This window comes from Temnothorax americanus, unplaced genomic scaffold, assembly GCF_048541705.1.
Source record: "Temnothorax americanus isolate GAGA-0224 unplaced genomic scaffold, ASM4854170v1 Scaffold13, whole genome shotgun sequence".
Lineage (NCBI taxonomy): Eukaryota > Metazoa > Arthropoda > Insecta > Hymenoptera > Formicidae > Temnothorax > Temnothorax americanus.
The window spans coordinates 4,055,999-4,082,866 of record NW_027509264.1 but is presented as its reverse complement, the minus strand read 5'-3'; the positions used below and the strand labels follow the sequence as shown (position 1 = coordinate 4,082,866).

General features: G+C 37.6%; 5 protein-coding genes and 1 long non-coding RNA gene across 12 annotated transcripts in view; 5 read left to right on the top strand and 1 right to left on the bottom strand.

Moving 5' to 3' along the window:
* The window catches only part of LOC143893878 (neurotrimin), a 298,243-nt gene that overhangs the window by 115,814 nt on the left and 155,561 nt on the right, over nucleotides 1-26,868 (bottom strand). For 4 of the 5 annotated variants that reach the window (XM_077399698.1, XM_077399697.1, XM_077399700.1 and 1 more), the window contains exon 3: nucleotides 2,927-3,114. In XM_077399698.1, the coding sequence (XP_077255824.1) occupies nucleotides 2,927-3,114 (188 nt within the window). Of the gene's footprint in view, nucleotides 1-2,926; nucleotides 3,115-5,202; nucleotides 5,222-26,868 lie in introns of those variants that run through there. The other variant, XM_077399701.1, reaches the window with a different exon arrangement.
* Nucleotides 1-26,868, top strand: part of LOC143893883 (uncharacterized) — a 220,244-nt gene that overhangs the window by 99,594 nt on the left and 93,782 nt on the right. The gene's annotated exons all lie outside the window — the stretch shown is intronic.
* LOC143893929 (uncharacterized) lies at nucleotides 12,877-14,648 on the top strand. The gene has a single exon (XM_077399800.1). It carries the CDS (start codon nucleotides 12,988-12,990, stop codon nucleotides 14,194-14,196), a length of 1,209 nt encoding a protein of 402 aa, XP_077255926.1. The 5' UTR covers nucleotides 12,877-12,987; the 3' UTR covers nucleotides 14,197-14,648.
* On the top strand, nucleotides 15,089-17,844 carry LOC143893911 (uncharacterized). Its single transcript, XM_077399763.1, has one exon. It carries the CDS (start codon nucleotides 15,511-15,513, stop codon nucleotides 16,708-16,710), a length of 1,200 nt encoding a protein of 399 aa, XP_077255889.1. The 5' UTR covers nucleotides 15,089-15,510; the 3' UTR covers nucleotides 16,711-17,844.
* On the top strand, nucleotides 18,173-19,794 carry LOC143893910 (uncharacterized). Its single transcript, XM_077399762.1, has one exon. It carries the CDS (start codon nucleotides 18,317-18,319, stop codon nucleotides 19,523-19,525), a length of 1,209 nt encoding a protein of 402 aa, XP_077255888.1. The 5' UTR covers nucleotides 18,173-18,316; the 3' UTR covers nucleotides 19,526-19,794.
* Nucleotides 20,549-23,763, top strand: LOC143893952 (uncharacterized). 2 transcript variants are annotated; one of them, XM_077399854.1, is made up of 2 exons: nucleotides 20,549-21,946; nucleotides 22,043-23,763. In XM_077399854.1, exons 1-2 carry the CDS (start codon nucleotides 20,953-20,955, stop codon nucleotides 22,150-22,152), a joined length of 1,104 nt encoding a protein of 367 aa, XP_077255980.1. In that variant the 5' UTR covers nucleotides 20,549-20,952; the 3' UTR covers nucleotides 22,153-23,763. The 2 variants fall into 2 exon arrangements, with proteins under 2 accessions (XP_077255980.1, XP_077255979.1); XM_077399853.1 differs by having other exon boundaries at nucleotides 20,551-23,762.

The window sequence follows — 26,868 nt, the reverse complement described above, 5'->3', positions numbered from 1 at the left end:
ACACGGCACGTGTGTGATTTCGCAAAAAATGAGTGTAAAAAGTAAAAACAGAAATGGAAGAAAAACGATTCCGAGAAACACGATATTTCATTTACATATCGTGAAAACCGAACTAAGTTAGTCTAAAATTTAATTGAAAAAAAAAAATATGGTTCAAAGTACAGAAAATATTACGAGAAGAACGTTGCAGGCTGTTTATACATCGGCTTCTGATTAATAATGTCAATTCTCGATGCTGAGCGGACATTTTTGGAAAGCACTCGCGAGAGAGAACGTGTTCACGAGAGATCGTTAGCGTACTCACGATGAGAGCCGACCGATGTCTAGAAACGCCGCGTCCAAGTTTCGAGGGAAACGCCGCACACACCTCTCGAGTAGAATTGATTTCGAACTGGGTTACGCGGCATACATATGAATGAATCCGCGCCTCTTTTTGAACGTCGAACTCTGCGGTGCTTGGCGATTCATAGATTAAGTAAAGCATGGGCTGCGCGTGGAACACGCCCGTATATACTAGAACCCCGCATCTCGACGCATTGCTCTCCTTCGTCAAGGCGGACGTTCACTTCATCCAATAAATCTGGCCCCGGCGCTGTATGATCCTCGGCGAGTTTCACACAAGAACGATAAATCCGGACGTCGCATTCGAAAGTCGGTCGATTCCGATACCGAGTACCGAGTATACGTTTCCTCGCCCTCCCTTTCTTGCCACCGACTAAGCAGCTGCATCGCTGTATAAACTGACGTGCATTACCAATTCAATTGTTACAAAGTATTATGTCTCAGGGTTTCTTAAGCGTCTTTCGCTTTTTGTAAGATAACGAAAATGCGATTGATCGTATTTAAAGTAATCCTCAAATTAGTTAATGGATCCCAAACATTATCATTAAGCTTTAATCAAAGTTGTTAAATAATTTCTCTACTTTCAATCTTTACTAAAATAACATTAGATTCTGTCTTTAATTTATTATTGACTCGATAAAGATTTTAAAAATTAAATAAGGTATTTTTTTAAATATACCTTGTAGATATAAATTTGTAATATTATTAATTTTTTTTAGGATGGATAATTAGGTAATCTTTACATACATGCGCGTTATATGAATCAACGTTAACTCTTTCATGTGTCTCGGTAACTATAAATTGGTGGGAAATCATCGGGAATAATCCAAGCGATCTAATCGCTCCCACGAGGCGCGAGCAAAACGAGACGACTACGTGAGTTATAACCAGGCCTATCTTTCCCTCGCTCACACCTAAGTCTAATCCTTAGACGATCAATTCGTCTACCATCATATCGCTCCTAACATGTACGTGTGACGTCCGCTTAATGCATGTACATCGAGCGGCATAAAATGTTTCCCATTAATGCTTAACCCTCCGTGTGCATACGTGAGTCTACGGCGTCCGAGCCGAAGTGATATTTGCTCGTAACTTGCAAGCCTGTCAGAAAGTATTAAATAAACTTATTAAAATGACTATAAAATCATCATCTACAATGTAGACAGATGTTTTGTGAATTTTTTTAGATTTTTTTTAAATACTCTTTAAGGTATGGAAAAATAGCGTCAAACGTGACAGACCCAGCACGTATGCACTGGGAAGGTACCGAAAAAACATATGCACGCGTATCGTTAATGAAACTCATGACGAATGTATTTAAAAAGAAAGTTCTTTAGCACAGCAACGCGACCAAAACGCTTTGACATGATAAAACAAACGGGACACCTCATTAGTTTTCGAGTACATGAGAATTACGTGGTTTTGCTTTTACGAGTTTCTGCCCGTTCGTGAAAAAAGCCAGCTGAGACGCAAGATCAATCCAAATTTTATCGATGCCGCTCATAATGCCACGCTCTATAAACCTATTTGCCTTGTGCAAAGCTCCGTCTGCAGCTGCCCTAATTGCACAGCCACCACAACGGTCAAATATTATACATATATATACATACATATGTATAATATATATGTATATATATATATATATATATATATATATATATATATATATATATATACCTATACCAAAGGCACCTGCACACTTCGTTCAATGGCATTGTCGAGAGACCATGGTGTCGCGCTGGTGCCCGAGTGCACTTCCGGCGGTAACCCCCGCAGTTTGCCCGGGACAGGTGACGCTCCATTGTGTCGATAAAATATTGACACTCGATAATTCGCCTCTCTCACTCAGGCTGGACCGAAGATAACGTAGAAATGCTATGTTTACATAAGTGTCGTCCCGATAATCTACTCCCGCGAATGTGTTACTTTTTACTTTAGCGTAGCCTCCTCCCATTAGAGAGATCTTGTCGCGAGAGAAAGAAAAGAGAGATTTCTCTACATTCGTCATTCCGCGTCGCTGAAACTATACATCCCTCTAACTTGTCAGATTTAATCCTCCGATTCGTAATGTCGAATTGGCTTCGTTCGCTACTTTTAAGTTGTTAGGTGACAAAAGCATGAGCCGGATTCATCTCCGTAGCTGCTTAATATTGGGACTTCTGTTATCTTTTTCCAGAGTTTCTCAATATTTCTTTTCAGTATAAAAATTTAACTTTTCTTTCCTCGGAAAAGAAATTAGCTATATCACGCAGTAACGTCGCGATTTAAAAATTATAATAAAATATTAAAAAAGTTTTATGTTTCATATTTAAAGTAAGATTGCTTTTTTGATCTAGTATCTATTTCATCACTGTTTCCTAATATTTTGAATCAACAAATCATCTTAATATTTTATAAATATAATATCCGCGTCAATATATATATATAATGCGATTATTATATTATTATTATTACAAGATTAATTTATAGAAATAATCTGAAGAAATTGCATCATAACGCTGTTGATATAAATAAATAAGTAAAAAAATACCGGCAAATAATATGGATTTTTTTCTTTGCGAATATGCGAATTTTTCTCACTCACCGTTTTGTTCCCCAAATTTTTGACACGGCAGTTGAGGTACGTGGTCTTTCCCAGCAGGGCGGTCACGTTCTTCGAGGCCGATTTGTCGAAATACGGCCCCGATCGTGTGGTCTCTTCCAGAGCGTTTTGGTTGTATGTGTCGCTGTTCTTGCCGCTGCCGCCGTATGGCATGTTGTGGCAGTGCACTTCTGAAATACAAGAAACCGAAAGAAACGTTGTAGTAAATGCAGCAATTTCGATGCTGAACGGGAAAGGACATTCGTTCGCGGCGACGTACATATCTTAAAGCACCACATGTACGTATTCTTTGTTCCTGCGATTGTTCTTGCATGCCATGCGCTAGATATCGAAAAGCGAAACGTAAGACGCGTCTCCTTGTATACGACACCGACCGCAGTCGGTGCGCCATTTACGAAATAGTGCTGCAAGTTTCCTGATAAACGGAGGAAAAGTTGAAAGTTTAGAAAAAATTACTCTCCTGGCGAATGAAAATCAGAATGCATAGTCGAATACATTTTTGTCATGAAATTTTAGGCTTTGTGTTATGTACTTTATTATCTAAAGTGAAATATGACCTTCTCAGCAAATTGAAAGAAAATTTTTTGTGAAAAAGTTATAATAACCAGGGAAAATTAAAATAAAATAATGAATAGCGGATGCTATAATAAAAGCGGATATGTATAATGTTTATTCGTTTGTAACATGCAACAAAAACATTTTACATAGATACATCATAGAATATAATTATAATATTAATAATTATAACAACAATAATAATAACAGCAATATTACCATTGCTTGCATGAGTAGTTACCATATTATGCTAAACTATTAATTATGCTCGTTAGAAAGTGGAGCTTGCAATGCGTAATGGTTTCTCATTAAAGAGCAAGAGTGCGGGAATACGCAAATACGCAAGTGTATAGTTAATGAAAAAAGCCAGAGGATTCGAGATTTTAATTAAATGCGCGCAACCGTTGATAAATAAAATTTGACTGACATAAAGGGAACAATCCACTTATGGTCTCGGATGCGCAAATTATACGACAAATTGCAGAAAAAAAGCTAAAATCGTAATTAGCGGAATGTAACGAGTGCTCGCTTGTCGGTACAAGTAGCGAGGCCATTAACCGCATTGCTCCTTTCTGCTTGACATTTAGGCCGAGTTTCACGCACACAAGTGTCGGTTAACTTTTAATCTTAGATTAACTCACTCTTCGTCTCCTTCTAACGTCCCCCTTAGAAAGAGACGAAGAGTGAGTTAATCTAAGATTAAAAGTTAACCGACACTTGTGAAACTGGACCTTAGAGGTAACCTACTAAACCTACCTTCGCGTCAACGATTCCGCTTTCCTGTTTTCCCTGTTTGCGCCTCTCTCTTTCTCATAGAAACAGAAAATAAGAAAATCTCTCTGTCATCCATTTGTACCGCAAAGATGTTTTTATTGTCTCGTCAACGCCGCGACGATAGTACGAAACGGACAAAGGAAAATGGCGCGTGCATCGCCAAGTGCATAATGCACTTCTTAATTCTGACAGAAGCTGCTTCGCTTTATTCAATTAAACTTCGCTGTATGCATCACAATACTGACGATAAATGAGTTGTTGGACAGAACAGCAATATAAGTAATTTTCTTCGGAAAACACTGAAGTAAAGTTTGGAAAACCATCCAACATAAAATACGAGTATCTTATCATAGTTCACAAACAGGAGAATATGTAAAATTTTACATCATGTATGCAAAATAATTCACACAAAGTTTACGTTAAGCTTTTATTTTTATTATCCTATATATCGTATTGTTTATCTAATCGATGTTATCGTGTTATCAAATATATTAATTCGAGAAAGGAAGAAGAAAAAGAGAGTGCAGAGAATATTGATCGATTAATGGCGTAAATATTTATACTTATCTCGGATAAACCGAGTTTAAGTGTTTTGACCTGCGAGTAAGCTGGCAATAAACTTCTCGAAGCAAAGTATCATCGTCGCGGACACCCCGGGGAGTTACGAGAATTGTTTATCGGTTCAGCAACTTCCGCGTTGAATCGACGACAAAGAAATAATTTTCTTAAGACGATATCATCTAATTTTCGCAAGTTTAAGAGAGGTTTGCTTGTTTCACCCATACTATGTTTCAACCATGTTTACAAGGTTTCCACACGGAAATAAATTAATCGCGATGATTCGCGCAACGTGAATATCCTCTACGTTCGAGATAAACGAAGTAGAATTTGTCGGAATTAAAAACGTAATTTGCAATTATCTTGCTCACCCATGCGTGCGCAGGATGAACCCGGTCGCTTCCCATCGTGCGTCGCTCCAAATTTCGTCAATCGGGTTTTAAACGAACCGGGGCGTTCGAAAAGTAGCTAACGCTACGAATTATTACGCTTTTGTGCAAGCGCAGTTTATTCATCTCAGCTGACGTGATCGAGGGCGTGAATGTAATTGGCTGTCTCGTTGCTACCATCTCGACAGGCCAACTGCTACCGTGCAGTGCTACCGACGACCGGCCCGGCTCGTTTCCGCCGGGCCTCGCTATCATACGCTAGTTACGCTCTATAGCCAGGAACTCGGCGAGTATATAATCGAATTTCGTCGCTCTTGATTAGGCCGTGATTACGCGAGGAGACGCGCTGGCGGCTGATGCGGCAAATATTGAATCTCGAGGCGCGGCGCAGCCGACGCGCATAATCCGGCCCGTTTTCTCTTAGCAACGACACTTTAGGCGCTTATTCCGAACGTCGCCAGTTATCCCCGCGGGTGGCCGGAGAACTTTATCCACGACTTTCGTATCGCGAATTCTCCACGGCGATTCTACTCAACGTTAATCCGTTTTCCTCTGGTCCCCGATCCTTTCGCGCTTCTCCGCGCAATCAGCCCCGTCGCGTCGGCGGCGGCAGCGGCGTCGTTAGATAATATTCACGCGAGAATCTTGTCGCTCTGACATTGAACGAAGGCACAAAACGAATGGGGAACAAATCTTTCAACCAGGAGCGATAATCAATTATACACCGAAGCCGAGCTAATGGCAGAAATATGAAATACGAGCGAAAAGTACCCGGGAGTATAAACGTAACGTTTTCTTTGCTAGTGTTCAGTCGAAACTGTCATAATAATGATAAAATAGCAACGAGCTTTCAAAGTTTACGTTATATTTCTCAGAATAATGGGATATAATTTTTAATTAACAGTGAAATTTTATCACTTGAAATTGTTACAAATTTATTTTAATACTATGCGCTTTAATACTAAAAGCGCAGATCTGAAAATTTTACGATAATAATGAACTTCCTGTTGCTCTATTTTGTATTATATATAATAATGTTACCTTTTACGCACGTATATGAAACAAATACGCTCCATCGTGATTGCGACTCATATAACGGACAAAACTTTGTTCGCAGAGAGTCTCGACAAGTTTCTTTATTAAATTTAGCGAAAGACTACGAGCAATTTCGACGGGTCTGTTTTATTTGGCGACAAGAAATTCGAGCTCTCACGAAAGGCCGCTAGAATTGGCCAAGTTTGGAACGAACGGGTTACAAGAGCTGGCGATGCTCGTACAATGGGCTCAAGCTAATTTAATTATGAGTCAACGCCATTGACCACCTTTCCAAGACCTCGCAATCTGCCCCATTTCCTCAATTTCCTTTCCTTCGTCCGTTCATACGCCCGTGACCAACATTTTGCTTTTAACTTAATTTAGAAGAGATGTAAACTCAATTTAAAAAGATGCGATATAGCCTATCATTTAATAAGGGTACCACACCTAATTTTCTTATATAATCTGAAGCGTGTTTCCAACTAAAATTGAATTAAATAACTTAATGTATTTTTATCCACGAAAATAAATCTTTCGGTTTATATAGAATTAACAGGATAATACACAAAGTGGAGCCAAATGATAAAAAAGATCGGGAAGAGAACTAGGAGCGAGGAAATATAATAATCCGACGCGGCATGTTTGGAATCACTTGTGGAATCGCGCTGTAGTTCACTCCTGTTTCTCGCCTTTGTTCCTAGTCTACGCCGCGGTTTCCATCTGTATCGCATCATCGACAAAAATGAGAATTTATCGCATCGACTGGCAAGAATAAGCGTGAATCCGCGCGCTTTCTCTTCGCGCTCAGCGACGGCACGGCAACGTGCCGTCAGATAGCAATTGCATAGGTTTAATCGCGATATTTGCAGCGCGTTTATCTCACTCGATGGTCCATTAAATCCCGTGGCTCCGGATAACAACGAGTTATGGCTGATGAGCCGCGGAATGCGCGCGTCAGCGATTCCCCGGCGCATTTCGAGTTACATGCCGGAATCGGGGTCGAGACGCGTTTCGTTTCAATTCGATGCCTACCAGGATGATCACGCTCCTTCGTGACCTCGAATCAACAAGAGGCGCGCGGCAACGGTACCTATATGCCTATGCTTTTGCTTTTCGTGATATTTCGCGAAGGACGTATGTGGACACGCGAGGCCCGGTGCAGTGGGTCGCGTCCTTGCAGCTAGATCCTCTCCTAAATTTCGAGATTTTACGGTCCGCGAAGTCGAAGCCACCTTGTAAAATATCTGCGGCGATGGAAAATCGGACAGGATAAGGAGACACAACCTGGATAGAGCAAGAGACGCGACATCGAGATGTACTGCCAGTAAAGGCTAGGCAAGAAGAGGAGAGATAGAAAGCCGTAGAGTTATCTTTCAATCTACTGCAAAACCTACCCTTGCCCGGGCGAGGTCGCGAGTAGACAACGCCGAACGCCGTCTCTCTCCTATTTTAAAATTCAGATTCACAACTTTTGCTTAAACGCTTGGTATATAGACCGGCGCGTACATCCCCATCCTTTCGGTTTTTGCTTCAAGCACATAGTGTACCTTGCGAGTCTCGCCGCAGAATTCGCGCCAAGACATTCCAACGATTCGCAAGTGCACGAATTTAATTATTACATTAATACTGTTGTTACAAATCTCTATTATAAATCGCGCAATATTCCACCAGTTTCGTACTGTGACTGATTCTTCGCTCTGAAAGCTTATTGGGTCTATATAAACAGTATTGTCAAATTACGCTAATTTCCAAATGAGCGAAATATGGAAATAACTTCGAACGCGGCTTGCGAGTAAGAAACTTTGCTCGATATAGAGATACTGGTATATAGAGACGGCAGGAAGGCTTGCACGAAGGCTCGCATCTATCCTAAATTTTCCTCCTCCCTCCAAGTAAATTGGCCCCGGTATTAGCGGTCCCTGCCGCGATGCAATTCCGATGGCTGCGACTCGTCCGAGTTACGTAGGCGCGCACCGACCAAGTTTACCCATTATTGGCAGAGTCCGAGATTACGGACCGTGTTAAAGTTCCGCTTTGCCAATTGATCGCAAGAAATCGCACGTAGCACCTCCGACACGTGCATGGGGTCTCTGCCAAGGATTCGCCGCAGGAGCGCGGAATAATTGCCGCGGGGGAGTAAGATTTGCCGCGATAGAGCGGGATATAAGCTCGATAGCTAATGTATTACACACGCCGGCTCCCGTACCGCTAACAAACGATTTTATATTGTTCGCACTGTTCGCAGGTAGATACATCTTAATGAAAAATAAATATCGCCGGGAATGGTCGTTACTTTAAACCAAACGTTGCGGAAATTACGGAGAAAAATAGAATGATGTAATAAATAACACACAACGAGATATTGCACTAACGTCTGACACACATGTATTAATGCAATCGACCGCTTTTATTATGTTAAAATTAATTATGTTAATAATTCATAATAATTTCGCTGGTCGAAATAACTAATGTAACGCGCTGTATAAAAGAACAGATTTACAATGCTTGTGAAATAACAATAAGTTTATATAACGTATTGTTGCAATTGTTTAAGTATTAATTTCGTTAGCAAGAATACTTTTTATTTTATCTCGTATTACAAAAAAATTTCTAAAAAATCTAAATAATTATGAGTGAAAAAAGGTTTCCTTCGCGATTCGAGTACCTATATTCAAATACTGTTCGATAGAATCAGTAATTATAATTGTAGATATATATTAAAGAGACTTGAGAGCATCTCTATAAAACATATACTATAATACAACTACATCATTCTCCCTCTTTTCCGGATAAAATAGAGTGATCGATGGGGAATACATAGAGTTCAGCCAAAACCGTTCAAAGTGTGTCACAAGAGAATCAACTCGGAAGGTTTATGATTGCCCCATGCGTCGGAGTGCGAACTCTCGTGCGCAGCAGGCAAGGATTTTCGATGGATGCAGCGGGTGTGTAAAATGCTCTTCTGGAGTTCTCGGTTGGAGCCGTGCCGTTCAGGACGGGTCTCGCCGATAAATAAGCTTGACCGTGGGGTGTCATATTTCTTTGTCGCGCCGTTGCGCCAACGCGCTATCTCGCGGTGCACGGCGCGGATATTATTTACGATCCGCCCGAGGGAGATTTATTATAGAATTGATTTCCCGCACGGCCGATCGGATTAATTTTCACTTTCGAGATGCGCGCGAACGCCGATTGGCTGCCATTTGTTTCGCACGGAACAGGAACGCGCGAAATTCACCAGTTCTGTTCGATGTCCCTTCTATACGAGTCAGCGAGATGAATTTCCGATGAGCGTAACGTGAAATACCTATGACGAGGGAAAATTGCAACATATGTTGTAAAATCTGCTGTTATCTTGTGGGAACGGTAATTGTCGCTAAGAATGTGACGAAGCATCTCTAAGCAGTTTGGGTGATACGTAACGGGAAAAAAATGTCGGTGTAAGAAATAATAATAGCCACGTTCCGTCGTATTAAGTGAGCGACGGACGAAAATACAAATATATCTACTTATTACATTTATTGTATTTTATTATCTTATACTCTCTTATCTTCTGCACGATGCGCCTGACTTTGAAATAATTTTTACCGTTATTGAAGACGAGAACGATGATGACGGTGGCGACAGACCGCGTCCAATGAAACAAAGACCACCTGTGAACGCATCATTAAGTCTTCATTCAATAGCTCGACTTCTTGGGATAGCGCAAGAAAGCGCGTATTTTTAAGGGCTCATTAGTCTAACGAGCACTTAGTCGCGTATTAGGTGCAAGAAGCTTTCGTTATCGTTTGTCGCCGCTACGAGTCAACTCAGCAAGAACACCCAAGAAGCTCGACACAGCATTAGATACCTACGACGCGCGATGTTTATAGAGCTTTAGAAAAGCTGCATTCGAAGCTACAATCGTACTTAACCTCGCATCTACCCGACCGTAGCGCGTCTCGTTTATGGTTGTTAATGTCTCGGTTATGGATTGCAGCTTCGGGACAGTTATCTACTTTGTGGGTGGATCGTGACAGCCACGTGCAGGATGATAATCTTTGACAAAGAAAACAGATAACGACACTTAGATGTACACCAGCGACTCGACCCTTATCCCGCAAACGCTTCATCGTTCCTCGCGTAAATACCAGTCGCCTCGTTCATCTTGTGAGGGGGGACAACGCTATGTTGAGTCGTCACACCGTCGGCAGTGAGAGAGCACCTGAAGAAAGAACGAGAAAGACAAAGAGAGAGAATAGGAAAGAGCGAGTAACGAAGCAGTCCGTGTTGAATGAAATTTGAAATGGAAATTTAATCTGACTCGATTCGTCCCGCGTAGCCGGCAGTCCTCTCCTTAACGCCAGTCATTGTTATGTTTTGCGGAATTTTCGACAGGGAATTGTGCGCCTAGGGAAAAGAACGCGGCAATATATCGCGTCGAGCAGCGTTCTCTCTCCTTCTTTCTCGCTTCTCAACCAACTCCCCGTAATTATGTATTCCGCCGAGAGAAGAGACGATGGGCTCTTTTGAATATCACGCAGCCAAGAAATATCGTGGAATAAATCATCGTATAAAACAACTATTGCTCCATCGATATACAATCGCGCACAGATAAGATAATTTTATAATAATCATGTCTTCGACTTATGACAAATCTTTTCATTGCGTGCAATTAAAATGGTCTGATTAAAGTGCTTTAAGTGATTTTTCACATGTATACAAAGTCAATATAACGATGATAATTTAATAGCTGATTTACAGCCAGTATAAATCTGCAAATCTGCTACAATATTTATAAATTATAATACTCGAAATATACGGACGGAAATCCTTGACGAAAATAGATAATGCACGCTGATATTAAAATTTAGCAACACGTCGAGTAACGCTGAAAGTTTTCACTAGCACTCGAAGTTCTTTCTCGTTAAAACTATCGCGCAATACACTATTTAGATAACGCCATGGCTCGAGTTGCCTCTTCTCGCCGTTTACCGAGCAAGCCACTTAAATACACACACAACATCACTAGTGATTATGCAAAATCCCTTTAACTGGAAAAATCGCGGGAGACGTTTTTCCGTCATCCGACCGAAAACCTGCCTAACTCACTCGGGGAAGAGCAGAGAGGACGAGAAGAGGCAGGATGAGCCTGGGTTACTAGTTCAGAGAGAGTGGACCTTGTACTTTCACAATGAGGAGCGTTTTCAGGATATGAGACTTTAATGTGCTTTTATCGCGCTATGAAATAAATTTCCAACTAAAAATGTATTATTGAGACAAAATTTTGATACGCTTCATAAAATTGTATGTAGATTCAAAAGTCCTACATCGTCATTGTACGATCGTCCCTGCATTTTTGCCTTGTTTTCTGAAATACCAATATATTTAGTATATATTTAAACAGTTGAAAATAAAAAGTATTCGAATTTAACTTATCACTGATCTCGTTATAGTTGACGTTTATGGGGAGGGGAACGATAATATAAGCTTCAGATATTTATAGTTTTCATTCAAGCAGTTACTTAAAAACGTCAACCACGATTACTTTTTAAATTTTTCTCTTGAAAGAAACATCAGGAATATGCCTTCTAAGTGGAGAATGCAAATGCTATTTCTATATTCGACAACAGCACACTACCATCCACGCCCTTGAGACGCACTTTACCGGACCAGAAAAACGTCAACTTTCCCATCAGGCGCAGAACTCAATTCGTTCCGTTAGTGCGCAGGTTAAAAATCTTTTCCGTTTTTTGGACGATCCGAGTTAAATGCTTGTAAATAACAATTAAAACACGTTACGTTATGTTATACGCAAAGAGTTGTTTCCCCGCTGATTTATCTAATAAAGTCCATTTTGACTTTGTTAAATCGCCAAGAAATTATGTAAACTATTTTCCTAGTTCTTTATCTCTTTTCTACGAAGACTTCGTAAAAAATTTTTTGTGCAACATTTTTGGTGATTTATAGCTATAAAATTTTATAATATTTAGCGTATAATAATATTTAGCGACATGTATAATTATGCTGTGTAAAGTAAAAACTTACAATCTACGGTTATTCACGAATATAATGTATAGATTACACTGTTATATAGACATGCCTTTGTGTATAGGCTACATCCGCTACATCGTTCAAGATAAACGGACTTTGCTGACGTAATTCTTTGATTACGTAATTCTCAAGTGACTCTCTCGTCGAGATGCTTCAGTACCGTACGATGAAAAGTAGGTCTACCATATGTTATCCATTACCCAACACAGTATAATATAAAAATTTTCGGACACGATAATCTGTTTAAAAAAAAAATTGACGTAAAAAAAACAATCTTTTACGCATTCAAAATTTGTTTTACTTAAGTAGTTCCTAATATATAACTGCATAAAATGGTACCCAAAAATACCAGCAATAAAATAAAATAAAATAAATAAATTGTCTATGTCATATATACATTGTTATTTTTTTTATTTATTCTAATTATTTTATTATATATATATATATGGATTATGTAAACACACGCATGCAATATATAAATTTAATTTTACCTACGACATAGCTTAATAATGTATTTATCTACTACAGTTGAATTGATCTTGCGTAACAAGATGAGATAGCGCTTTTCATTTCAACGAAGGCCGTTAAAAGGCCGTCAGTGTTACTTGAGCTGCGGTCGACTCAGGGAGCGTCACTCGCACTATAAACGGACATACTCAACGTAAAATCATACCTAACGAATTGTACATCGCACGAATAAAAATGTCTCACAATAAAGAGTTCCAGAAATGGATCGAAAAGGTAATGTCAAAGATCATCGAAAGTTTCGGATCAAACATCGATCAAGCTCGATATGAGATAACCGAACCCACTGAAGTTATTATGTCCACTATGTACTACGCGTGCGTAAAGTTTAAAAATGGACTGACGGGTCAGAATGAAGAACATTCTATAATACTAAAGAGACCGATACAAGCAGAATTGTGGAGACAGATGAACAACAGCGATTTTCAATTTCACAACGAAATTTTATTTTACCGAATGTATGGCCAACCGGATGAGAACTTTCCGAGATGTTTCTACGTTGACGAGAAGCCACCTGCCGACTCGGTAATCGCTCTGGAGAACGTCAATAAACGAGGATACTGTCCTTGTCCACATAAATACAACGTTCCTTTGGAGTACACATTGGCGGCAATGCGCGAGATCGGGCGATTCCACGGCAAAGGATACGTCATGAAGGAACTACAAAAGGAAAACTTCTTCGATATCGTGGGGCAGCTTCAAGATTGTAGATTTGACAAGACAATGAGTTCAACGAATGAGTTTAAGCTTCTTGTCAACTCTCAGGCAACGCGAGCAGTGGAATATCTTCGCAGCCACAACCACGACACAATTTTCTGCGACAAGATGGAAGCTTTACTCTCGAACGCGTTTGACGAAGTGATGATGAAGACAGTTGAACCGTTAGAACCCTTATCCACACTGTGTCACGGCGATTTTACATCGAATAACATTCTCTTCAAGACGGAAGATGATGGACAACAACGTGCAATGCTGATCGACTTCGCGCTTCTTGGATATTCGACTCCGGTCGTTGATCTTTCCACGTATCTTTGTCTGTGCTGCTCGACTGAAGTGAAAAAGAACAAGTTCTCCGAAATAATGCGAGCCTATCACGATGCATTGAAAGAATACTTATTGGAAGCTGGCGTTTGGGACGTGGAGAAATATTCTTACGAAGCTTTGATGGACGATTACAGAAGAGGTGGTCTCTTCGGTTTCATTATCGCATCCTTTTTCTTACCACATTTAATGGGGTACTGCAGAGATAGACAACAACTGATGGACCTGGGTGTAATGGAAGTTTTCAAGTTGCTCAAGCAGGATGGCGGAGACGAAATATCCAAGATACTAGCTGACATGTTGTTACATCTGAGAGACCTTGGTTGTTTAAAACAGTTTTTATAATCACGAGATATTTATGTGTACACGCACCGACATAAATGGTGTCTCACGGCGCGGCGCGCGGCGGTTAGCTGTATGTACGTGTGTTGTCACACGCATACACGCATCGGCAAGAATGGTGTCTCTTGGCGGCTGAGTCCACGCGCCAAGTCACACGTATGATACGCGGTTTGAATATATGCGTGTGTCTACACACATATCGAGCAGCCAGAAGACACATTTCTGCCGATGCGTGCATACCTAATACCGTATGTTACTGTATTAATGTCACTGTAATACTGTATTAATGCATGTACCAATATTAATAAATTATAGTAATTATAAAGTGAATAATTATATAAGTTAAAAAAAATTCCAAATACACATGCTTCAGGCATACGCAATGTAAATAAATAGAAAGAAGTTTTTCTGTGTCGTAAATATAACTAAATACTTTTTTATTTACATCTTAAAAATATTTTTTTGTTTCTTTCGCTATTTTTTCCCTTTAAATAATTATGTATTTTATTTATAATTGATATTCGGTATAGTAAGAACACGATTTAAAAAATGAGTTTGACTACAATCTACACATATATACTTCTTCTTATTAAGAATTTTAAAATTTCTAATGGACAATCAGAGCAAAACAAGATTTTAATTCTATACATAAGTATTTATATATATATGTATATATATATGTGTGTATATATATATATATATATATATATATATATATATATAAATAATTTATTTTGTAATTAATATTTTTTTTGCTTTTTTATATTACTATTTTTTTGTTTTATAATATTATTTATACTTATAATTTTAACATAAATATGTGTATATATTTTATGCGTATTTATTCTATAATATATACATACATACATGTATATGATTCGATTAAAATATCGTTTAATTATTTATATTTTATAAATATATAACGTATATGCATGCGCGCGTCTTCTTTTACGTTATATTTATAACATCAAATATAATCATATTATATCTATAATATTAAACATAATTACATTCATAAGATTATAAATAATTTCGGAGAAATAATGACTTAAAAATATAATAATTTCTGATATATATATACACACACACACACACACACACACACACACACACACAAACGCGAAAGAAAAGTAAGTTATACCTCCCACTCTTTATATCGTTCAGACCCTCCTTACGTACACAAGATATAACTAATTAAATGATGTACGCGTCAAAGCTACGCAGTATCATTCGAGCGACTCTCGAAATAACCGGTTCGAACATTGCTCTCGCGTTAAAAGTTGAACGAAACAGTTCTCACGTCACAAAGTGAATAAAATGTCTCATGTTAAAGATTTTCAAGAATGGATAAAAGAAGTAATGTCAACAATTATTGAAAATCTCGGATCAAACGTCGATGAAGCTCGATACGAATTATGCGAAAGCACCGATTATTTTATGTCTATGCAATATCATATAAACATGAAATTCAAGAATAAGAATGGTGAGAGTGAGAAACTTTCTATAATACTGAAAAGACCTACGCAGTTGGAAAGCGTCAGATTGATGAGTCGCATCGATTATCACTTCCACAACGAGATCCTGTTTTACCAGATGTACGCCCAGCCTGGTGAGAATTTTGCGAAATGCTTCTACGCCAATGAACGACCGCCCATCGATTCGGTGATCGCTCTGGAGAACGTCAACAGACGAGGATATTATTCTTGTCCGTATAAGTACGATGCTCCTCTGGAATATACATTAGCGGCGTTTCGTGAGATGGGAAGATTCCACGGTAAAGGATATGTTATGAAGGAGCTACAGCGCGAGAAGTTCTTCGATATTGTGAAACAATGTCAAGAAACTATGTGGCACCCGACATATGACGATGACAAGAATTATATCGATACAATTGCAACGCGAGCGGTAGAATATCTTCGCAATCATGGTCACGATGTAGCTTTCTGCGATAAAACGGAAGCCTTACTCTCGAAAGCGTTTGACAATGTGATGATAAAGGCGGTGGAGCCGCGAGAGCCACTGTCCACGTTGTGTCACGGCGACTTTACATTGAGCAATACTCTCTTCAAGACGGAGAACGATGGACAATACCGAGCGATGCTGATCGACTTCGCGCTTCTTAGATATTCGACTCCGGTCGTTGATCTTTCCACGTATCTTTGTCTGTGCTGCTCGAATGAAGTTAGAAAAGACAAATTCTTCGAGATAATGCGAGTCTATCACGACGCGTTGAAAGAGTATCTGCTGGAAGCTGGCATTTCGGACATTGATAAATACTCATACGACGCTTTGGTAGACGATTACAAGAGAGGTGGTCTCTTCGGTTTCATCATCGCATCTTTCTTTTTAGCGGTCTTAAAAGGATACTGCGATAGAGATCCTCAACAAGTAGTATGCATGGAGTTTGTGGAGAGAGCGAAATTGACGAAGCAGTTCGGCGGAGACGAAATATCCAAGATACTAGCTGACATGTTATTGCATCTGAAGGATCTTGGTTGTTTAAAATATTTTCAATAATTATAAACTATGAGGTAAAAAAAAGTACGAGTGCTTAGTTAGGTATTAGGAACGTTCAACGTAAAAGACAAAGACATATTCTGCGTATAAATCTTAAATAAATAAAAATAAACTGTTATTGATAAACAAGTTTATATATAGATTTAATTCATATATAAGTTATATAGATACGAAATACTGACATAGCTAATTCATTTGTAATCATTGTAACAATCTTCTTGTAAAGTAATTTATCCAACCTTAAAAAGATAAGAGCGATAGAACTTACTTAAACGAATGTAAAAACATTGTTCATAAGTAATGTAATTTTTATAAAAAATCTCTTCAAGAAACAAAATATATAGATATATGTAGATATATATGTAGAGAATTCAGCCACATAAATATGATAAAACAAGAGAACTGATTTTCCAAAAATTTTGGATAACAATAGCTCTTTACATATTGTTAACATTACAAATATTTTATGAGCCGTCAAAGATTCGCTAAATTTGTCACGCTTCCATTACGTTCTTCGTTAATCTCGTGATACGAACCAACAAAAGATCTCGTTCTTTTACATTGAGTCATTCAGTTTCCACAGTCATTCGTTACTCTTCGCACGATTCCGTATTTCATCTACTTTCTTTCAGCTTTCTTCGAGTGGCCGCGTATTGTTCGCGAAAGTATCTTTCGTGACCCCGTTTTTTTTTTGCACCTATTCGAACACCAAAGAAGAGAGACAGAGATGAACCGTTTAATCCTCCAGAGTGAAGCGCGTAAAAAGACATTTGTCTATTAATTTTAAAGCATTTTATCATTCCTTAGACTTATTTAAAAACAGAATAGAAATACGCTGTTAGATAATAATACACCAACTATATCTACTGTTGTAATATTATATATCAGATACGTTGTGATATCAGAAATAAAGTTTTGAAGTTAAGATAATAATCTGATTGTGCATTTTATATATTACACGTGTTATAGTTTTAATGTATTATCTCATATTTTTAACGCGATTTACTGTAAAATGTATTCCAGAAATTAATTTCTCGCTGAGCATATAACGATAATACTATATACGATAACGTAATCAGCAATTTTGCTGAATTTAGCGAAAATATTGCAAAATCGAAGTACCAAAAGTTTATATTTCGCATCGTTTAATTTCTTATTGTTAGCATTATTTCTAATATTATTTTTTAACATTGTTTTTAAAGTTAGGTATTTCGTAACATATCACATTTTTAAATATTATATTAATATCATTCTCTATATATTATACAGTAATTTTAATCGACCAATTGTGGTTATTTATCCTCTAAATTATGAGAATCACTTATATGCACTATTTCATCACGTTGATACGTGCTACCACAGTATCGTTAAGTTAATATGTACTTCCCACTTTTGACGTCATACTTATATTCTGTGCAAGGCTAAGCCCCGCCGCCCCACTCATGATCTCTCTGACGATTATTATATCTCAGAGTGACAGCAATGTGCGAGTCGCGGTACAATGAAGATAACGAATCCGAGCCAAACTAGTCAGTGTCAGCAGCTTGCATTGGCACATTCTTAGACTCGAGTGTAAATTTACACGTTGCTCTGCTAAGCTAACAAAATGTCTCACACTGAAGACTTTGAGAAATGGAACAAAGAAGTAATATCGAAGATTATTGAGGATCTTGGACAGAACGTCGGCGAAGTTCGGTATGAGTTATCCAAACAAGCCGACAATATTATGTCTACTGTTCATTATATATGCGTGAAATTTAAGAATAGGACAAAGGGTCAGAGTGAAGAACTTTCTCTAGTAATAAAGAGACCCTCACGGATAGAATACTTTAGACAGTTGACCCGCAGCGACTTTCAATTCCACAACGAGATCCTGTTTTACCAGATGTACGCCCAGCCTGGTGAGAATTTTGCGAAATGTTTCTACACCGATGAACGACCGCCCATCGATTCGGTGATCGCTCTGGAGAACGTCAACAGACGAGGATATCATTCTTGTCCGTATAAGTACGATGCTCCTTTGGAATATACATTAGCGGCGTTTCGTGAGATGGGAAAATTCCACGGCAAAGGGTATGTTATGAAGGAGCTACAGCGCGAGAAGTTCTTTGATATTGTGAAACAATGTCAAGAAACTAGATACGACTCGACATGTGATAAGTACAAGAGATACGTCGATATAATTGCAACGCGAGCGGTAGAATATCTTCGCAATCATGGTCACGATGTAACCTTCTGCGATAAAACGGAAGCCTTTTTCTCGAAAGCGTTTGACAATGTGATGATGAAGGCGGTGGAGCCGCGGGAGCCACTGTCCACGCTGTGTCACGGCGACTTTACATTGAGCAATACTCTCTTCAAGACGGAGAACGATGGGCAATACCGAGCGATGCTGATCGACTTTGCGTATTTCAGATACTCGACTCCTGTCGTTGATCTTTCCACGTATCTTTGTCTGTGCTGCTCAAATGACATGAGAAAGAACAAGTTCTTCGAGATAATGCGAGTCTATCACGACGCGTTAAAAGAGTATCTGCTGGAAGCTAGTATTTCGGACGTCGAGAAATATTCGTACGACGCTTTGCTGGACGATTACAAAAGAGGTGGACTCTTCGGTTTCATTATCGCATCTCATTTTTTACCAGTATTAATGGGATACTACGATATAAACAACGACGATACAATCGGAAACAACGATGAATTCTTTGAAGGAGCCCTACGTAACAAACAACTTGGTGGAGATGAAATGTCCAAGATATTAGCTGATATGCTGCTACATTTGAGAGATCTTGGTTGTTTAAAATATGTTTCATAGTGGAACAATTTTTCCACATAATATATGTATAATGCCAGATTATTATCAATTCATAATTATAAGGTATAGATTATAAATAAATTTAAATCGGTAATTAGAGATGTCATAAAAATACATAATATAAAATAATTAATACAAAAATGTTTCTGTATAGATTGTAAATAAATATTATATGATAAATACATACAAATTGCAAATCGATGTAATAAGTATATATCTTTGAGTTATAAATGTGTTTTTGTAATAAATTGTTTGCTATCTCAAAAATATTTTAAAACTATTGTTTGTTTGATTTTTTTATTCAATAGTTATATATTTATTCTTTTTATCATTTATTAATTTTGCTTCCTTTATTTACCCTTTTATCTTTAATTTATATCTATATATATATATATTTTTTTTAATTCATTTTATTTAATTTTATTTAAAAGGAGAGTGCGATATCTTTTAAAAGAGTTTAGAAGAGTTTAGAAGAAATAAAGATATTTTTTTAAGAAGACTGTCGCAAGAATTGCAATAAAATAAAAATTTAATACAAAAAATTTATCTTAAAATAAATATAAAAATATTTATTTCATACAAAATAATATTTTATGAATCTAAAAAAATTTAATTTATTGTATAGTGATAGTATTTCTAATTGTGTATATTTATCGTCTCGCTCTTTGCAATATGCGATAATGCAATATAATGCTGATAATATGCGATTTAATACAAATGCGATAAGATACAACATGATTTTTTCACACTCATGTTCAATTCCGTAACGTGTATGCCTAAACTACAAGTAAACATTAATACCTCAGTTAAACGACAGATATTAATGTAATTAATTTCACCCAATCAAAAAATAAAAATATTATAATTTTATTCAATCGATTGGTATAATAATTTTGTCAATTATGTTATAACTACTAACAAGGCAAGGCTTCTGCATGACTTCTTTTCACCGTATACAGTATTTTGAAGAATATTTATCATATTATTTTAATTTTCCTCTGAGACACGATCATGAAGTAATAATATTTTATTTTTGCATTATTTTTTTTGTTGCGTATTTGCGCATCATGTTGACACATATGGCTCGACTAGTTCTGCGATATCACGACGCATCATCTCTAGTTAATGTCAGTCTCCCACTCTTCACGTTTTAGTTTCACAGTTGCAGTTCTTACTCTTATACTCTTGCAAGACAAAGTTAGTTTGTCATATTCAGTGGTCGGAATTAGTTGCACTTTCGAGACGATTTTTGAGAGCTGCGCCTACTTCTTTCCCCTTCCCTCTCCGCTCGGTCGGCGAGTCCTACACGTGACGAGCGTGCCACTCAAGCACAAATCACACTCAGTCTGATAGAAATCGCTGTACAGTGTGCATCAGTATAGTATTTGTATTCAAACACAACGAGTCGCGCTTGTAAGGCGAATAAAATGTCACACGACGAAGATTTAAAAAAATGGATCGAAGATGTGATGTCGAAGATTATTGAAAATCTTGGATTGGATGTCGATAAAGTTCGGTACAAGGTATCTGAATCGACCAACAAGTATATGTCTACTATATATTATGCACTCCTACAGTTTGAAAACAAAACAAAGAAACAGAACGAGGAATTTCCTATGATATTGAAGAAACCCTTGCTCACTGGTTCTGTGTGTGGTTATATCAATCAACAATTTCACAACGAGATTTTGTTTTATCAAATGTATGCCCGACCGGATGAGAACTTCCCGAGATGCTTCTACGTCGACGAACGGCCGCCAAACGATTCAGTGATTGCCCTGGAGAACGTCAACAAACGAGAATATCATTCTTGTTCGTATAAATGCAATGCTCCTTTAGACTACACATTAGCGGCGATGCGCGAGATCGGACGATTCCACGGCAAAGGATATGTCATGAAGGAGCTACAACGGGACAAGTTCTTCGATATCGTGACGCGACTTCAAGAAGTTCGGTATTTTAAGACGATGGAAAACGACTACAAACTCTTCTGCAATGCCAATTCGACGCGAACGGTAGAATATCTTCGCAATCACGGCTACGATGCAGTGTTCTGCGATAAAATGGAAGCCTTACTCTTGAACGCATTTGACGAAGTGATGATGAAGACAGTAGAACCGCTGGAACCCTTGTCCACGTTGTGTCACGGCGATTTAACATTGGACAATATGCTCTTCAAGACGAAAGACGATGGACAATATCGCGCGATGCTAATCGACTTCGCGCTTATTAGATACTCGACTCCCGTTGTCGATCTTTCCACGTACCTTTGCCTGTGCTGCCCGAATGAAATAATAAAGGACAAGTTTTTCGAAATAATGCGAGCCTATCACGATGCATTGAAAGAATATTTGTTGGAAGCTGGCATTTGGGACAAAAAGAAATATTCATACGAAGCTTTGCTGGATGATTACAGAAGAGGTGGTCTTTTTGGTTTTGTTATCGCGAATTTTTATCTACCGGTATTATTAGGATATCAAACAATAGATGTAATAAAACAACTAACTGACCGTTTAGGCATGTGGGAAGGTATGAAGCAATTACAGTACGATGACGAATTATGCAAGATACTAGCTGATACTTTACTGATTCTGAGAGATCTTGGCTGCTTAAAACATATTTTGTAGTCATACGAATTAACTATAATATATAAAATTTAGACCTATATATCGATTAGTAACTGTGAAATATATGTCGAGTGAAATATATCTTTAAGTTATCACGAATTAGGAACATTATACGATGTCTGTAAGTATAAAAGAGCTATGGCGATCATGGACAGATGGATTGTTAATATTATTTCGTGAGATTATCCCAGTTCAATAGCGGCGTAATTTAGAATCACAAGTATTTCGCACAATTTGTCTTTAAACCGACAGATTACTTTTTCACACGAATAAATAAACATTTCTGCTTATAAAACTGTGCGCTAAAAATTTTCTCTATATTGTATATATCTATGTGTGTGCTATATTATATATATTAAATATAAAAATATAAAAAATATCATATAAGAAAAGAAAATTATATTTCTTTATATTATTTTCACTAATCAGTAAGCACATCGCATAAAAATTCATGCAAAGTGCTGAGTCATGATTTCAAATTATATATCAATAGAAATGTCGCGATGTCGCGAAATAATATTGCCACTGATCGTTATAGTTCTTTATTTACGTTATGCATATATTACATTATCTTAGTATACTTGCTTCCAATTGTCCGTTCAAACTTTAGTTAAACAATTTAGTTAAGCAGTAACGTAATCATAAAAGAAAAGCATTATTTAATCTTACGAACCAATCCTGTGTTTTCAGAACGGAGAAGAAAAATAATTCAACGTTAAATTCCCTATATGTATTTGCACATGCACATATATCTCTTGTAATATATTCCTGTATATTCGGATGTAACTTTTTTATTAAATTTACTGTTTAAAATAAACCGTTCGGTAAAACAACTGAATACGATTAGCAAATTTAACGCATATCGCGGAAATGAAACAACGTGGGCAAGGGGCGAATTGAAACTGAATCCTAATTATATGTATGCGCGATACTCAAAACAGGCGCGGTATTGCGGCAATGTGCCCCGCGTACACATTGGTGAAATTATTCTTTCGTCCGTGCAAGTTCGGATCTGCCTTTCAAATAAAGAAGCACCCGTACGCTCAGAATAACTTTGTCATTTCCATATATTTTTCCAAGCTAGCGGCAGCGTTTATCACGAAGCTAACTTATGCCCGAGGTTCATGCACAGTCAAATTTTCTTCTGTATTAGTGTAAAAAGTATTAAACTAGCGATTCAGAGAGCAGCAAAGAGTACTACAAGTCACATTTCATATTTTTACATAGATCCATAATTATACCATGTATTTCGATTAAAGGGAATATTATTTTATGTTACAAGAATAAAAAGTAAAGAATCCATTTTATAGATAGTATTACATTTATCGTTGTACTTTTACAAAATGCATAACGTGTTGCAGGTATAGTTGCGTAATAGTCTTACTCTGAAAAACAGAGTTGTATTATAGATTAGATTAGATAAAATGTGATATGATATATAAAATGTGATGATAAATTACGCACGTTTCACAATACTTTATGTTTAAGTCATGATTGAAAATCTTAGTATCTCAAAAATATATTTCAAAGAAGCTAATGTAACGCTAACAAAAATTATAAATACATGTTATTTTGAGAATGATTAAAAATGTTCATGAAAATATTTTAATATATATCATTATCCGCATCAATTTTTATATAATTACCCTTGTTTCATTAAAAATTTTAAAATTTCTGAACTGGATTTAAGGTGAACTACTATTTCAATAAACGTTTTGTATGATATGTGTACGCTAATGTAAATGCTAATGTATACATACAATAACGATTTAATTTTAATCTAGAATTTGTGTTCTCCTATCACAAAACATGTGCTGCAGCAATATTCTATCTTTGAGTTTGCGTCATAAACACGTGTTCCATATAATATAATTTTCCATGAGTAAAAATAGATTTAGTAGTGTAGATTTATTATCTTTATAAGTCAAAATCTCTTGTGTGTTACGTTGAGATGAATATAACTGTTGCAAATTCTTTTATTGATAACGAAATAGAATTTGCGTAATGATAATGCACTTGTTGGAATTTTTGTTATAAAATTGGAGAATTATGGAAATTTTACAAAAATGCTATTTTGATTTCATACATATAGTTTAAAAGATATTTGATACTATAAAATTATAAGTACCACTTTCACTGATTCAAGTTGAAAAAGTTTTATTATCTGACTGAGAGCATTCAGAGCTCGTTGCCTTTCGACCACACAACCGATTAAACATTCTAACGATGGAAAATGCTTCGTCGGTTGCTTTGAGTGAACAACACCGTTTGAACAGTTCGAGAAGCCACCAATCGCCAACGTTAGCGCTCTCTTGTCGTCTTCCGCATAGTTGTCGAAGCGTCGCCCGGAATAAGTTTGATCGTTAAGGCCGAAGAATGCGACACCGTATACATCGAACCTAGCACAAAACTTTTCGAGGGTCGCGAAGCGAGTTTAACAATCGTCGAACTCGCCGAACAGATGCGATATTGAGAGAAACAGACGCGAGGTACCTATCCCGCGATGGAAGACATAGAAAGAGAGAGAAAGAAGATGAGCGAGGAAAAAACACAAGGAAAAATAGTGAAAGGGTTAGAGAAAATCGTAACAGGAGGTAAGGGGTAACAGGAGCAAGCTGGAAAAGAACGAAACTGGAACACTTTAATCGAACTGCAGTTCCAAGTTCGAGTAGAGCATTGTGCCCACCACCAAGTTCCTCGATAGTCTTTTATCGATTGGAGCTGGAGGATGGAGAACGTTGTCACTCTGTAACGATTCCAAAGAAAGTAATTCTCGTAAACAATCGTTCGTCTATTCTTCTCTGCTATTTTCTTGAAACAAATCAGAAGTTAATATTTCCTATTCTCATCAACTAGTTAATAACAATTAGATAATTAGCGAAATATCGTAAAATAATAACACAAATCGCAAATTTTTTATATCCTCTTCAACATATATATTATTTAATTAAAATTTTATTATTAAAATTGTTTATTATTCATCTCTAATGTGGAAAACATATTTCAAGCAAATTAATTTTTCATCTGGAAGAAGAAAAATAAGTTCTAATTATTTAGATCATTGTTCTAATTATTTTTAGATCATTAGAAAGAAAAATACAAAATATTTGTTAATTTTTTGTATGTTTTATATGTGATAGATTAATTATCATACACGATCTGTCTTTTCGGCCGAATATAGAATCTATATTTGTATCAAAAAGGCAAACGTTTTTATTCAGTATCAATAACATGTATGTGTGTCCTTATTCAGAGATTTTCACCCGAACGATTTTATCTCCGAAACATCGATCTCGATATCTAACCAAGTCAAAATATTTATACAGACCGATATTACCGATCCCTATTGATACAATACAGTAAGTTTCAAGAGAGATCGCATGTTTTGACAATACTGACCTATCTTGGCAACCGGAGACAGATAATAAGGAAATAAATAAGGAAATTTAATAAATAAATTCGTTTCGTACATCGCAAATACAGACGTGCTACGAGAAAGAAAATTCTGTTTTGATTCGCTATAAAGATATAAATTAGAGTGTTCCAGACATGTTGTTATAATTTGTTTATTATTATTACTATTCACTTTGGAATCATTAAATATGTGATGTTTCGAATCATATCATCCCTATATTCTCAAATGTTACTTAAATAAATGGACAAATAAATAAATAAATACGTACATTTATTTCGCTAAATTATTCGAAATACGGATATTCCCGACAAATACATTTGCGCGAGGGACAGAAATTATTCGATTCGTTCCGATAATCAAGCGAGTAGTCGAGCAGGATGAATAAATCCATCCCGCCACCCGTGCACCCGCATTCCGAAAGGAGTATCCCGCGGGAATACTGTGTCGGTTTATCTTCGGTTCTCGTATTTGTCTCGCGAGCGAAGGACTTCCCGCTGCCTAACAATTGCTTCGATCGTTCGTCCCCAACTATTTCAATCATTCAAAACATTTCGCTATAATTTTCTCGTATACAACGATCGATATCATCGTTCGAAGAAATCCTCGCGCTCGCATCTTTCACCCTCGTACGATCGATTTTCGTTAACGTCTATTCTTCGAATATACGATCGACACTCCCGAAAGATCAAGATTTCGCGAGGAAACGTTTTTCCGAAGCAAACTAGACCGTTTCGCCTCGATAAATGATTTCCTTCGTGAAACGTCGTAAAAGTGACGACTGGCACTCTGGACATCGCATTTGTCCGCGGATGTTGTCGTCGTTCTCACTTCCGGTCGCGTATACGTCTGCCCGATATTCGGATTCCCGATTATATGATCGACAAGATACATGAGCGGAAAGAACGGGGAGACGGAGGGAAGATAGGAAGATAGTAAGGGATCGAGAGGGACGATGGGAAGGAGGGAGAAGGCAGACAAGAGTGCGGATAGAATCTTGAGCGGAGGACCGAACGCTGCCGCGCCGGGAGGAGATGGGAACCGTGAGGGCGAGAAGTATGCAAATGCGAGAGTACATTTATCTCGGCACCACGCCCATGTATTTCCTGGGAGCTTCCGGACGCATTGTCGGGGACGAATCGAATACCCACACTCCCCTCGCGACACCCTGCCGTCGGCGAACACACGCGCAAACACACGCTCATCCACACGCGCGTACACACGTGCGGCGCAGTAGTCTATATGCGTATGTGCCACCGGTCCGATACTCCGGAGATTTACGAGCAAACTAGCCTGGTCCCCAG